Source organism: Coffea eugenioides, chromosome 1, assembly GCF_003713205.1.
Source record: "Coffea eugenioides isolate CCC68of chromosome 1, Ceug_1.0, whole genome shotgun sequence".
Lineage (NCBI taxonomy): Eukaryota > Viridiplantae > Streptophyta > Magnoliopsida > Gentianales > Rubiaceae > Coffea > Coffea eugenioides.
The window spans coordinates 32,132,668-32,147,732 of NC_040035.1; the positions used below are offsets into that span (position 1 = coordinate 32,132,668).

A 15,065-nucleotide genomic window follows, 5' to 3' on the forward strand; every position below is an offset into this window, starting at 1 on the left:
GCTCATAAAGAGTGGCTGGAGCAAGAGGAAATTATGAAAGGCAAAACTAGCCAGAGCACAAGAGAAACATCTTTCAATCAGGAAGAGCACTTTAAGGGACAGGATAAAGAAGGGACCATCTGTTTGGACGTGGCTACAACAAGTCAGCATGGCCAGGTCTCACTGGGGATTGGAGTCACAGCGATAAAGCACCCAACTACTAGACTTGCGGAATGGGCACTTAAAGAGCGAAGTAAGGGAGATAAAGTCATAGATGAAGCAGTGGCTATCCAGCTGGTCATGTGTAAGGCTCTTGAGCATCAGTGGAGCAGAATCACGATCCAGCTTCAAAGCCAGGATCTTATGAGGCAGATAAAGTACAAGAACCCCTCTAGCAGTAGGCTAGCTACCTTGATAGATGACATCCTGAGCATGCAAAAGTTGTTTCGCATGTGCTTGTTTAGTTTGGCAAAGGAAGAAAGTAGTAAACGCAGTAGAGAATTAAGTTCTCATGCCTATGGCATTTTAGTGGATGAGGAATGGAATCTCATCAGTGCTAGATGAGCACTAGTTATACAGTTCTTTCGAGCCTTTGCTCGTACATGTAATTTCTTGTTTCAAGGAATGAAAATCTTCTAACGTTTCGGAAAAAAAAAAAAATCAACCTAATTAATTTTCAGTCAATCCCTAATTTACACATACTATCTTTGTACAATCTCTCTTCTCTGAACTTAATAAAAGCTATCCCAATTTTGCTCAGAAAAAATTTACAGATACTATCACTAATTTTTTTTTTTTTTTTTTTTTGTCAAAAAGATACTATCACTAATTGATATCCACAAATTTATATGTTACCATGTTAGTTCACATCTTAAACTACATAGGGCCGAGTAACAATGAATTGTGCTGGTTTCAATGTAATTGTGCACCTAATTTTGGACTTTTGCGTCTTTTAGCATCATGGGACCGCTGCAGACTTGATTGTCTGCTATTGCTGCTGTCCTTATTTTGCATTTTGTCGCTTTATTCCAATTATGTCCTTTTGTGCTAGTTTCTTTTCTTTGTAATTTGGCTGTCAATTTTGTACTCTGTGGTCGTAGGGCATCATCTCTCTTTCTTATTGTTTATATGCTTTCATTTGTTGCGGCTCCTGTCTTCAATTCCCTGATGCCAGCGAATCTTTTGTGCCTTAATCATATGACATTCGTTTTTTTATACATTATTTGCGAAATATCCTATCCTAAAAGAGTAAAAGCAGGAATGGAGTTAGGAACAGTGACTTTCGTCCCTCATTGGCACCTTGGCTGTGTGACCATTTTTGGAATTTCACAGCAAAGGCTAAAGTGATGGTGCGGCGCTGACGAAGGATCGGTCGGCTGGAATTTGTTATTGTGATGACGTTTTACTATCCTACCCCTTGGTACCTATTTTGCCCCTTCATGAGGAATGCCAGCACAGTATGAGTTATTGTCTTTTTCGTCATTTCAGCCCATTAATTACTCGACAATTGGGATTCAAATACTAATGGTGCAGCCTCCTCCAAAAAAGAAAAAAATACTAATGGTGTGGTGCAGTAGTGCTCTGGATATAACAAATTCTATCCAATTCCCAAAATTCTATCCAACAACTACCGTACATATACATATTGGATACAATAGAAGTACACTGCCTGGGCAACCTCACTGCAACGCGGGAGGCCCAATCAACTAGTCCTAATAATATCATATCATATCATATCATTCATAAGAAGTATAAAAAGGGGAGTTGGCTGATATGAGTGCAATAGTGATGGTCCCGTATGGGCACCATCAGTAGGTGGCTAAACATGAAATTTTACATCTTTATTTTGGTGTTGGACAGATTGACTTGCTTAACATATACGGTGGTGGTGTTAGCTTGCGTGGAAGCAATTGGGAGCTTCTGAAGTTGCATGTCTTGCATGTCTTTGTTAAAAACGGTGCAAATGTGCTTTAGACAGGTGGCTAAATTTGAAATTTCACCTTAACATATTAGTATTGTATAGATTGAGTTTACTTTACTTTTGTTGCCTTATTACGTGGAAGCAATTGGAGGCTTACCCATTTATTTTAATTTTTTTGTAATCTCATTTAAATTCATTTTTACAAATTAAGTTATCAATTTATACCACCCTTTACACTCATTATTAGTTTAAAATATTTACTTATAATGTTCAATAAGCCTGATTATCAAATTTTTTTCATCCGTACTCTATGTCACAAAATTACATACTATTTAATAATTGATCAATAAGAATATAAAAATTTGAACTAAGTACTATAAAAGTTAACATAAAAATTTAATCCAAAAATTTTGAACCCCTAGCATTTTTTTCATGTGTAAATTTAAATTTTCATTTTGGAAAGGTAGGAAAATAGGCTAAAATTTGTCATAAATTGGTAATGCTAAAAAATGAGCAAGTTAACAAACTAAGAGAAAATAAAATGATAAAATAAAATCAACAAATAATAATAATAATAATAATGAAACAAAAGTAGTTAACATCATGACAAAATGAAGAATCTGGAAAAAAAAAGGGGTGGAGAAAGAGAGGAGGTTTGGGAGAAGACAATTCTAAATGATTTAATTAAATTTGATGAGTTATCCAATAAAATTAAATGGGTATTATTGGGTAACTCATTTTATACTCATATGCAAAAATTTAAGATACCTATATCCATCTATTCATAGTCGAGTATGGGTAAATTTAGTTAAATAGGTTTGTTTGTCATCTATAGTTTTGCAATAGCTGTTGACATTAGTTTTCTACCATGCAACCACCTATTTTTGTTAATGTAAATAGTGGTTTTGTCTACAGCTCTTTGTATGAGCTTTCTATCATGTAATGACCAATTTTTGATAATGTACAGACTGCTACAAAATAGTGTGCCTACGTATCCTGAACTACCACTCTTTCATCATCAAATTCGCACACACCCACTCTTAACTCCACACACACAACTAACAATTTCACAAAAAAACTGGGCACCCTCATGCATCGCATGAGGCACAAATAAACTATTAATAATACTATAAAAGAGCGAATGGTCTTAGGAACAGTGATTTTGGTCCCTCAATGGCACCTTGAGTGTGTGGGCTTTTTGGACATTTTGCAGTGATTTCCAAAGAGTGAAGCGGTGCCATTGGAGACATTTGTGGCTAGAATTTGTTTGTGGAGTGTATACTGACCATTATATCCTTACCTACCAATTTTGCCCCCGAATGACTAATTGGTTATCAAAGCCAAGGTTGGCTTTTTTGTCTGATCGCCCAGCCTCTTGAATTGTCTTCACAGAGCAAACGGTGTGCTGCGCTTTTTCCCATGCAGTGGCTTCCTATTGCGTGGTTTTGTCTGCTACATTTCATCAACTTTTCCTTTTCATTAGGACCATCAAGAACATTCATATATTAGGTACCAATTTTACCTATCAAATACTACAGATTAGTGCAGATGATATACTACCGATCGCACAATAGGTAATATTGTCACAGTAAAAAATTTTCCCAGTCAATTTTATAACTTCAATCAATTGTCGAAATAAAATCTGTCACAGAATCAACAACCAGATGTGCTTAATGTCAGCAAAAGACTTGGAAAAGAAATCTACTGCCTCCAAGTGAGGAAATTTACTCATCCTCTCCGAAATAATATAGTAATAATGTACAACATAACAGCATGCCTACCAACTGAAGGAGCACTACTGCCAGTTCCAGCAAATCAACAAGAACCCACCTGCACGCAACAACACCCCAGCCAAGTGACCGAAGACAAACTAAATCAACTTTCCACCATCACGGTCACATTGTAGAGATCAACTTTTGCGGTTTTGCCTAGCTAATGTGTATAGTATGCACTTTATGATGCTTTTGTCAAACTTAAAGCCTAATCTCCATCCACTGTATTTCTAACAGCTAGAAGAATCCTTTTGTCGAAGCTAATTAGCTCTTGCTAACTTTTGATGGCCTACTGAGAATACTTACTAAAGGCCATATATAAATATATCTCATGTATGAATGTAAAAATGGAAATAATTATAAGAACATGCCTGAAAATTCCTGAAAACTCAATCCGTGAAAATTGGGCACCCTCGCGCTTCGCGCGAGGCCCAGGCCAACCAGTGTATACCAAATTGCCAATAACAATTCTATGTCTATCTAATCGATATATATCAATTGTGGCGCTTCCTATTAGCTTATGTATTATACCAATTGTTTTAAAAATAAAATATAACTTCCCTGTATTTCAAAAATGTTACTTTGATAATGTTTCTTAATTACTGAACTATTAGCATAAAGCTTTTGCATTTTAAGATTGACTAGCTTAATATGCATGTGGTGAATACAACTAAGGATTAATTAGATGCTTGTTTATGAATGAATAAAAATTCATTCTACAGCTGATAAATATAAACAAGCTGTGTCAATTTGTATTATCTTAGAACTAGCTGCTTTGAAAATAAAATAGAGTTTGGTTCCATTTCAAAAATGTTTGGTGATTCAATAATGTTTCTTAATCACGGAATTACTTGTAATGATCATTGATATGCTTGTTTATAAATCAATACAAATTCATTCTAAAACTAATAAATACAGACAAGTCCTGCCAATTTGTATGAGCTTAGAACTAATATATACCAATAGAAATTCTGTGTCTATCTAATCAGTATATATCAACTATAGCACTTTTTATTAGCATACGTTAATACAACCAATTGTTTTAAAAATAAAATATATATTTCAAAAGTGCTACTTTGACAATGTTTTTTAATTAGTGAACTATTAGCATAAAGTTTTTGCATTTTTAGATTGGGTAACACAATACGCATGTGGTGAATACAAAGCAAGGATTAATTAGATGCTCTTTATGAATGAATAAAAATTCATTGTGCACCTAATAAATATAAACAAGTTGTGTCAATTTGTGTTATCTTAGAACTAACTGTTTTGAAAATAAAATAGAGTTTGCCTCCATTTCAAAAATGTTTGGCTGTTCAATAATGTTTCTTAATCACCGAATTACTTGTAATGATCATTGAGATGCTTGTTTACAAATCAATAGAAATTCATTGTGCAAATAATAAATATAGACAAGTTCCGCTAATTTGTATTAGCTTAGAACTAATTGGTTTGAAAATAAAATAGAGTTTACCTCCATTTTAAAAACCTTTATTCACTAAATAATGTTTCTTAATCATGGAATTACTAATATAAGACCTTTTCATTTTAAAATTGAGTAATGTCATAAAGGTGCCATCAATATTAAACAATGATAATTTAAATGTTTGCTATAAATGAATCAATCTGATATTGGCTGACTTAAAAAGAGTTGTTTAATCAATAAATACATATTTTATTAGCGTATGCCATTGAATTGTTAAACATTGTTGATTTATCTTATCAATGAACAAGCAAAGTATTCAAGCGTATATTATGTCTCAAATGTTCGCATCTTGTTTGTTTTAAAAAAATTAATGCAAATACCATTAGTTTGGGTGACATTTGTTTATAAATGAATCAATCTAATATTTTTTTATTTAAAAAGTGGTAACTTAATCAACAAATATATATTTTGCCAATCTATAAGATTGGATTTTTACAAATTATTAATTTATGTTATTGGGCAAGACCCAAACTATCTCGATGTATCCATCTTGATTGTATACATAAGTCCGGCTTCTTTTTTCTTATACAATATTGTTTTCCTATAATATGATTTTAATATCTTTTGCTTCTATTTAGTTTTCCTTCATTAATACACTATTCCTTTGTTTATCGGATTATATAGCATAGCACGTATCTTTTGTATGGATAAAAAAACTAAATAGCATAACACTTCCAAATTAGGACAATGACCATGCTTCTTCCAAGATGATTTCCCATCCATCTACCGTTTAAAAAACTTTTTAAAAAATCCACAATCTTAGCTCTAATTTCATCATCTAGCCACCCAACTTTATTTCCAACAAAATTTCTCTCATCAATTCATCATCAATCAAACCATTCCTGTGCTGACTCCCAGACATCTTACTCTACAAAATCCTCACAATGTACCTAAAAAAAACTTAAAAAATTAGAAAATATGCCACTAAAAACCAAAAAAAAAAAGGACAAAGCTATCTCCAAAACTATAACAAAGAGACCTGGTTGTAACTAAAAAACAAGCGAAACCTAAAGAAAACCAAACTTCCACAAATTCATATACAAATAATTAAAACCACACCCCTATCTATATAAAGAAAAACATCCGTCATACAACTCAAAAAATATATATCATATTGACATATGAATCACAAGCCAAATAGGAATAGCACAAATATAACAAACTAACAAAACTAGAAAAAGATGTACACACTAAAAAATATTAAATAATCATACAAGCTTAAATAAAATATTAAATATACATATACATATACACACACACACACACATATTTATATATTTACACACACATATATAGACAAACAAACAAAAAGCAAAAAAATATTAAACCATTATATCAGTTCAAATGAAATACTAAACAAATGCACACCCACATATATTAGAAAATATATCATATAGCTATATCTATATATTAATACAAATTCACTACAACTTTCAGTAACATAAAATAAGTCACGTAAACATCAAACAATAACTATTTAAAAATTTTCATGCAAATTACCATGATTAAACACTATAACTTTCAACTAAAATCATTTCTATTTCTTATAAAAAAATTTATGTACATCACCTTACTTTCAATACTAGCCATTTATCAATAAACTATTAATACAAAATCTCTCAACTCTCAAAATCAATATTATCCTTTACTTATTCAATCAATTACATTCATTCATAACTAAATCAATATCATTGTCACTCGTCCAAAGAAACTTGCTTAATTAATAAAAACATATTTTACCAACCAATAATATCAAATTATCCCAAATTATTAACTTATCTTATCACACAACACCCAAACTATATCAAAATTTACCAAAAAGAAATCTACTATCAATGTATATCCCAACAACCTTTCCATTGTTTTATATCCTTTCCATAAACTTTGACGCTGCATCAATATACATTTTCTCATCCTAACTATCCGAATTGAATATTGTTTGGATAGCACAAATATGTCAAATAATATTTCGCTTGCATCATAAACACATTTTCCAACTCACCTTTTTATATTCCCAATTACCTTTTTATCTCACATACATCACATCACAAAAAGTGCTACAGTAATTATTTCAAATAATACTCAAGCTACAATAGATTATAAGGGTTTCAATGTAATTCTTCACCTGATTTTGCATCCTATTGATTTTAAAAATATAATATATATTCCATTAATTTAAATAACATTTACTTATTACTAGATTGAAATCAAAACATAAAATTTTTTCAAACCAATATTATCTCCCAAATCTTCAAAACATATTAATTTAAAAAACCACAATACAAATGACATCAGTTTTACTAATATCTGTTTATAAATAAATCAATTGATACATCACTGGTTCAGCCATTATTCCAACTTCATTATCATAAAAAACACTCTAAGCCTACATTATTAAATAAATCTTACATTACCCTAAAATACAACCTAAAATAATCAATAACAGGCACCCGCGAAGGCCGCAGGGCACCAAGCCTAGTAATACACTTATTGAATGATGAATCTACTTGATATACGCTTCTTCAATTTGTTGAAGAATGATGAATCTAAAACCCATGAAGTTCTCCATTATTATTTAGAAAGAAAAGAATTCCTACCATTTTGCATGAGAAGGATAGTTAGAGTAGGCATCTTTTGGAGTCTTAAAAATAATTTACTATCTCCAATGTCGAGTTGCTTCAGAACTCTTTGTTTATGTGTCAAAGAATTGAAGGAGCGTCCAAGTTCGATGTGGTACGTAAGTTGGTGTTAGAGAACTTCTCCTTCAGTTGGACACCTAAATTGATGCCAAAATAATTTGACGGCATTTTCGCCATTTATAAGCGAGCACTTCTTTATTTTTTTTAAGAGAAAAAAAAAGGGCAACGTTGTTGTTCAATAATTCAAAATAAGCCCATAGAGGAAACATTGATCTAGCATTTAAAGTTGAGAATTTAGCTATTAGAGGTTTTGGATTCAAATTTTCCTTTCCTTCCCTCGCTTATTAAATTCCACCATTGCCGTGCTTAAAAAACAAATAAATGAATAAATAAAATAAGGGTTAAAGTGTCAATGGTTGGCTTACGTATATTGACTTTGATCCGATCTTCAATGATAATTGTTAAGAGAATTAAGTGACATTCTGAAAAGAGTAAAAGTGTCAAGTGATACTATTAAATTCCCCTTTCCTTTCCTCAAATTTTTAAAAACTTAAACTCTGTCAAAAACTTTCAAATTCAAATTCTCCTTTCCTTTCCTCACTTATTAAATTCCACCATTGCTGTGCATAAAAATTAAACAAATAAATAAATAAAACAAGGGTTAAAGTGTCAACGGGTGCCTTATGTATATTGACTTTGATCCTATCTTCAATGATAATTGTTAAGGGAATTAAATGACATTCCGAAAAGAGTAAGAGTGTCAAGTGATATTATCAGTCTATCAGAAGCTTAAATTTTGAAATAGCTCAAAATATACAAATATATACAAATATACGTAAATACATATTTCCGTGCACATATATATGTATATAACTACATATATTCATACATATGTGTGTATGCCCAAGAGTAACGTTAAAGATGGATGGCATTATTAGCAATTCAAATACATGTATTAGCATCACTAAAGTTAATAATTCAAATACATGTACAAGCATCACCAAAGTTCTGTCAAATGAGATTTTGAATGGTTAAATTAGCAGGTGTATATAATAAAGTCAAACTGCAATCCGCCATCTAATTTACTTCTTTTATAAAAGGTTGGTAATCTGACCTACTCCGGAGGCTAAATGCCATGATAAACAGCCTAAACATGATTGTAAACTCGATTCTCGGTTTTTACAAAATTGCTGTTCGTAGACTACGATTTATCTTTTCATTACAGAATTGCTTTCTATATAACGAATAATAGTAGTGATTTGGATAGAAATGTCAAGCCTCAACCCAGGGGATCAATGCATTGTTCTTTACGGCTTTCATGTCTGAGTCAATGTAGATCGAGTATGCACTTAGATTTAACTTTTCATCTCAGGAAACTATTTTACAAATTAAGATTTATAAATATCAGACATCCTCAAATAAAGAGTAAATCTTATATACAATGACAATATATACACCATCACAGTTAAATACATGACACATGAATAAAATTTGAATTTCAAATTTAAATTCAGATGAACTGTCATGGATTCAAAAATAATGATATATACATTGTCAGTGTATAAAAAATTAATCCTAAAATAAAGGCAGTAATAAGCAAAGAAAACTCTATGGTAGATTCACATTCTAGCAAATATAACATAGGCAAGATCGTCTTCAGCAGTGAAGTGGTAAAGAGAATATATATATGACTAAAAAATAGCATATTTGAACTTCCTGGACTGGTTCAAGATTTCATAAATAACTTAGGGACCATTTAGCAATTTTTCCAGATTATTTCTTAATAACTCGTTAACGTTATTGGCCTTGATTTCCACAACTAGTACCAAAATAGCAATTGTATTAAAACTTGGAAATTAGCAATGATGGGTGAAACTAATACTGACTCAAATCTACCCAATGCCACCACAAACGCAGAGATTTCTAATGCAGAGTCGCATGACCTGTATAAATTGAACTGTGCATTTAGTGCCATCTGCAAAGAGTGCTACTCCCATTGTTGCTTCTTTTCCTTCAAATCATCCAGAAAGCAGGGATAGATTAAGAGCATTAATTTTCATACAATAAGAGGTGGTGACAACTGGGGAGCAATCTGCAGCAAAATTTGAGTTGCTCTTCTTTTGCAAATTTACCGCGTCTATCAGCCTTACTCTTGCATACCAGTTGCTCCATTCTTCATTCAAGAATTTCTTCATGAAGCCAGGGACTAACAGCACCAAAGTGCAGTTATCAGTTGCCCTGAAATCAACACGAGTCTCAATCAAGAATTTTCTGTACAATGCTATTTAACGTGTCATTTTCAACATCTTTAATACCAACTTGCCCAGAGAAGATCTAGGAACATTTAGAAGTGTGATGGGCATAAAAGATAAGGAATCGTCAATATAGATGCTACTCTTTTTGTCATACCATTATGCCTCTGGCAGAACAGTTCCAGTTGAACATCCTCAGTTCTCACTTTTATTTTTTCTGAAAGTTCTACTACGAAGTGATTTCTTAAAGCAATCTGCAAGAGAGGGTAAGTTTTGTGTGATAATTTATAACATGAAAAAATCGTGTAAATCACTCAAAATTAATTGAAGGGAGCATGTTAAACTTGAAAAAGGTTATATCCTGTCTTATTAACTTAGTAAATATCCACTAACAACCACGAGATGATGACACTCAAGCATGACTAATCCAACACAGCAGTAACTAAAAATGATAAGAAACAAGAATTACACTACTAAGCAAAGAGAAATGATTTTCCCAGCGATAAATGAAGTCTGACAAAACTAAGCACTTGTCAATCAAAAAAGATAAATTTACCCCTCATTTCTATCAACAGCACCACTGTTTCCTCCATCATCTTCACGCCTTCTTTCAACCAAGGTGCCAGCCTTCTTGTCACCACAGCCACCACTCAGCAATCTGCTGAAAAGTTGCAAAATCCCCAACCATCAGCCTACGCGCTTCCCCTGTTCTCCTTTTACTGCTATCATCCCAACAAATGGAAAGAAAGCACTCCATGTGCCCGATTCAAACTTTTTTTAAGAAGCAAGTTAGAGGATTTTGAGAGATCATTAATTGGTTTGCATTATCAGTGGTAATCCAAGAAACTATAACAACAGCAATGAGGATGGAAGAGGACAGGAGGGAGGGATAAAGTACAGAGCAGGTGAGTTCCAGAATAGTTCTGTTCTCATCTTTCTTCCTTTTTTTTTTTAAAGAAAAGTTTCTTTATATGCAACATCATGGCAAAGCTGGCAGCCACACATGTATCAGCACTTTTCAGCAAAGCATCAAGAACTTTTCACTATCGTCACCATGTATAGCAATTGAGCATTCAACACCACCCAGAAAAATGCTTTATCACTAAAATATGTAGTTGCAAAAGGACTATGCTCCCCCCCACCAGCATAATTAACTGCATTACCATTTTTAGGACACAAGAAAAGCAATAACAGTCCAGAAAATTGCCACAAATCATGATTGATCACATTCTCAGTATTACTTAACATAACAGTAACCAAAGATGTAAAATGTGTATATCTCAGAAAAAGCATCAAAATCAATCGCAAGTTATACCTTATTCTCCCCTGGATCTCAAATTTGGACCGCAACACTTGCAAGATGAAACAAGAAAAACAATTGCAAGATCTCCACCGAAGGTACAGTTCAGTCAAATTCCAGTCTCCTGCCGCAAAAATATCAAGCGCAAACCTTGATCATTGAGAAACATAAGGTTGATATCTCATTTCCTCTTATAACAATAAAAACAAGGGAAAAAAAAGTTGATCCTCTGGTAAAATTAAAATATTATATGACTTAACAGTATTAATTACAAACAAAATATCACGAGTACATACTGAAATGCTGGTTGTTCACCTGGAAGTAAAAAGTACTGAGATATTGTCTTGCCTCTATCATTTACTTTACTTGAACTCCATTTATGAATTTTAATCTTCCCCATTGATCAGCCATGTTACCCAAAAATGGCTGCATCAACACCTCGATAAAATCCAACTCAAACAATTGAGTGCATGCCATAATCGTAAAGACTCAAACCGACAAAGAAATTAAAACTTATCATCAGGCACAAAACCCCTTTGCAACATTTCATCATGGAACCAAGCAGCCTCCTTGAAGTTGTCCAATGATACATGCCCATTAATTAACGAAGTATACGTGGCTCTATCAGGATTTATGCCTCTTCCAGTCATTTTCCTATATAACATGTTGGCTTCTTGCATTCTACCTAGTTTACAAAATCCATCAAGCATGACATTGTATGTGATAACATTAGGCGATAGTCCTTGATTTTCCATCTCACTAAGCAAGTCAAAAGCTTTGTCCATATTCTCCTCTTTTATATATCCATTTATAAGAGTGTTATACGTAAAGCAATCAGGAAAAACTCCTTGAGATCTCATCTTACCAAGAAATTGACATGCCTTTTCAGTTTCACCATGCCTACAATAGCCTTTGATAAGAGAGTTGCAAGTCACAAGAGAAGGCTGGATACATGTATCAACCATCTTATCCCATAACCTAAGAGCATCAGATATAAAGCCTCTACTGCAAAACCCATTTATAAGAATACTGTACGTAATTAAATTAGGCAGTATGTTTTTTGTGATCATTTCATCTCTTAATAAGATTGCTTCCTCTATTTCACCTGCCTTGCAGAATCCATCAATCAAGGTGTTGTATGTCACAATATCCGGCTTGAGATTTCTCTGAAGCATGGATCTGAACAATGTCAATGCTTTATTCATATTACCATCTTTACAATATCCATTTATGAGTGTCGTGTAAGTATAATAATCAGGAAACACTCCCCTTTCAAACATCTCATTTAGAAGTTGATCAGCCTCAGACAGCATCTTCTTATTGCATAGTGCGTTCAAAATAGTATTATAAGTTACCACATCCATAAGGCAACCCTTCTCCAGCATTTCATCTCGGATCCTCATAGCTTCCAACATTGAGCCATTTTTACAAAACCCACCAATAAGAATGGTGTAAATCACCTTGTCTGGTATGAGGCCATTGGACTTCATATCCTTATAATACCCTAATGCACGATCAAGTAGCCCGACCCTTGAAAACAAAGCAATCAATGAACTATAACTAACCAAATCTGGAATAACACCCCGATGCAACATTTCACTGAAAACTGATTCAGCTTCTGACAAATTACCACTTCTACAACACTCAGCCAGCAAAGGGTTATAAGTAGCTGTATCTGGACTCAGCCCAATCTTCACCATCTCATCTAAAACTTGAGTTGCTTTTCCATATTTTCCATTCTTACACAAACCATTAACAATACAGTTATACGTCAAAAGACACGGCTTGAAGCCCTTGGCCGACATTAGATTCATCAACCCAAACGCTTCTTCGAATTTCCCTTCACGAGAATAAGCATTGATCAAAGTATTATACGTTACACTATCCGAAAAAATCCCTTTCTCTTCCATTTCAGATAGAAATCCCTTCACTGCATCAATCTTTCCTTGTTTACACATCACATTAACCATTATATTCAACGTATAAACATTTACCTGAATCCCACTTCTAACAATTTCATGATAAACCTCCCATGTCCAATCAATCCACTCAATCTTCACAAGCCCTCCTAGGAGACTATTACAAGCATTAATACTCACACAAAATCCCCTACTTTTCAACACATGAAACGCCTCAACAGCTTCTCTTAACTTCCTAGCTTGCACATAAGTTCTAATTAACAAATCAAAAACACGTAAATCTGACCCAAAATCCTCATAACTTGAGACCAGAGAATCCACAATTTCAATGCGCGAAACACCACTTTTCCTAATCATCCTAAGAACCAATGCCTGAGCATCTGAAGCCCTTCTACTCCTAACAAGAACATGAATAGCAGAACTCAACGAAGTCGAAGAATGCTTGAAATTCGGGCAATTTAAGGATACCAAATCAATAAATCTCTGACCTACTTGCAAATTTTCTCGACATTTATGAAGAACTTCAGTAAAAATTAAGGGGTTTAATTCATGAAACAGAGAAGGGTTGAAACTAGAGGGTTTTTTACCTTGTTGCTTTAAACCCCATAAAATCTTTTCACTTAAGAAGGTATCTGATGATGTCGGGTGTGCAGAAGTTGAAGCAAAAGCAGAAGCTGCAGCAGAAGATGCCCTGAGAATTGGTTTCTTGAGAAGTAACCGTTGAGTTGCCATTGGAAACTTGCAAACAGGAGATTTTGTGCAGAAATTATTGAGAAATTTTGAAATGGCTCAGACTTTAAAGAAGGCGCATGTTCTTGTTCTTATTGGCTCGGCTTCCCCGGTGTGACCAGATGAGTGTAGACCGTGGAAGCCAATTACCGGCTCAGTCTGAATTGAGGTCCTGAAACTTGAGGCATCTTTAGATTGCAAATTTTCTCGTTTAAAAAATTGGCGATCCAAACAAGGCCTTATAAGTTTCAAAAAAAAAAAAATGAAATTCACATTTTAGTGGGCAAATGACCAAAATAATCCTTCAACATTTTTTGACGAAAATGGTCATTTGATTTGGAAAAATATCGCTCCTTAAATTTTGCTATTGAGCCAATTTCGTTCTTCCACTTCAATTTTGGAAAAATATCGTCATTTATCTTTAGGCCAATTTGGTTATTCAACTTTTAGTGTTGACTAGCTTAAGGACGGGTAAAATCAAGAATTTATATATTTGATTACGGAAAAGAAAAGAATAGCCCAAAAAACTTTTAAAAAAAATATAGATTGAGGAAAGGGAATTGCTTACAATAAAAAAAAAATTGCCCAATTGAATTGTTTTGGATAAAATTGAGTTAACTACTGCGAATTCTCAAAACACGGATTGTCCTCCTCTATTATAAAATAGTGTAGGATTACTGTCAAAGTATTCTCGTTTGATAAATAAAGTTGGAGTGGGATTTTTTTTATTATAAGCATTTTCTTCTTTCCCTCATCTATATAATTACCAGTATTTTGGCTTTTTAAGGCCAATTTCAAAACTTGGGTTAGTAGTCAAAAACATGAACTGATGATGATGATTTTGCCCCTCCTTGAACCAGTTAGTACAAATCAAAGGGCCAAATTGGCACAATAATAAAGTTAAAGAATAATATTGTCCCCAACTAAGGTGGAGGGACCAAATTCGGATAAAGGAAAGTTAAGAGACGAATTATACTAAATTAAAGTCCTAGCACAAAAAAAAATGATTTAGTGGAAAAGTTGGAGGACAATTTGGGTACTTTGTCAAATTTTTTGTTCATATACTTT

General features: G+C 33.3%; 1 protein-coding gene across 5 annotated transcripts; it reads right to left on the bottom strand.

The window, feature by feature from the left end:
* Window positions 1–9,617: 9,617 nt before the first annotated feature.
* On the bottom strand, window positions 9,618–14,125 carry LOC113758337 (pentatricopeptide repeat-containing protein At5g01110). Of its 5 annotated transcripts, none has more exons than XM_027301336.1 (5): window positions 11,665–14,125; window positions 11,365–11,473; window positions 10,606–10,707; window positions 10,207–10,303; window positions 9,618–10,035 (listed from the first exon to the last, which is right to left on the bottom strand). In XM_027301336.1, the coding sequence occupies exon 1, from the start codon at window positions 13,998–14,000 to the stop codon at window positions 11,856–11,858; it is 2,145 nt and encodes a 714-aa protein (XP_027157137.1). In that variant the 5' UTR covers window positions 14,001–14,125; the 3' UTR covers window positions 9,618–10,035; window positions 10,207–10,303; window positions 10,606–10,707; window positions 11,365–11,473; window positions 11,665–11,855. The 5 variants fall into 5 exon arrangements, with proteins under 5 accessions (XP_027157137.1, XP_027157067.1, XP_027157106.1 ...); XM_027301266.1 differs by having other exon boundaries at window positions 10,606–10,710; XM_027301305.1 differs by having other exon boundaries at window positions 10,606–10,820; window positions 11,365–11,499.
* Window positions 14,126–15,065: the final 940 nt, after the last annotated feature.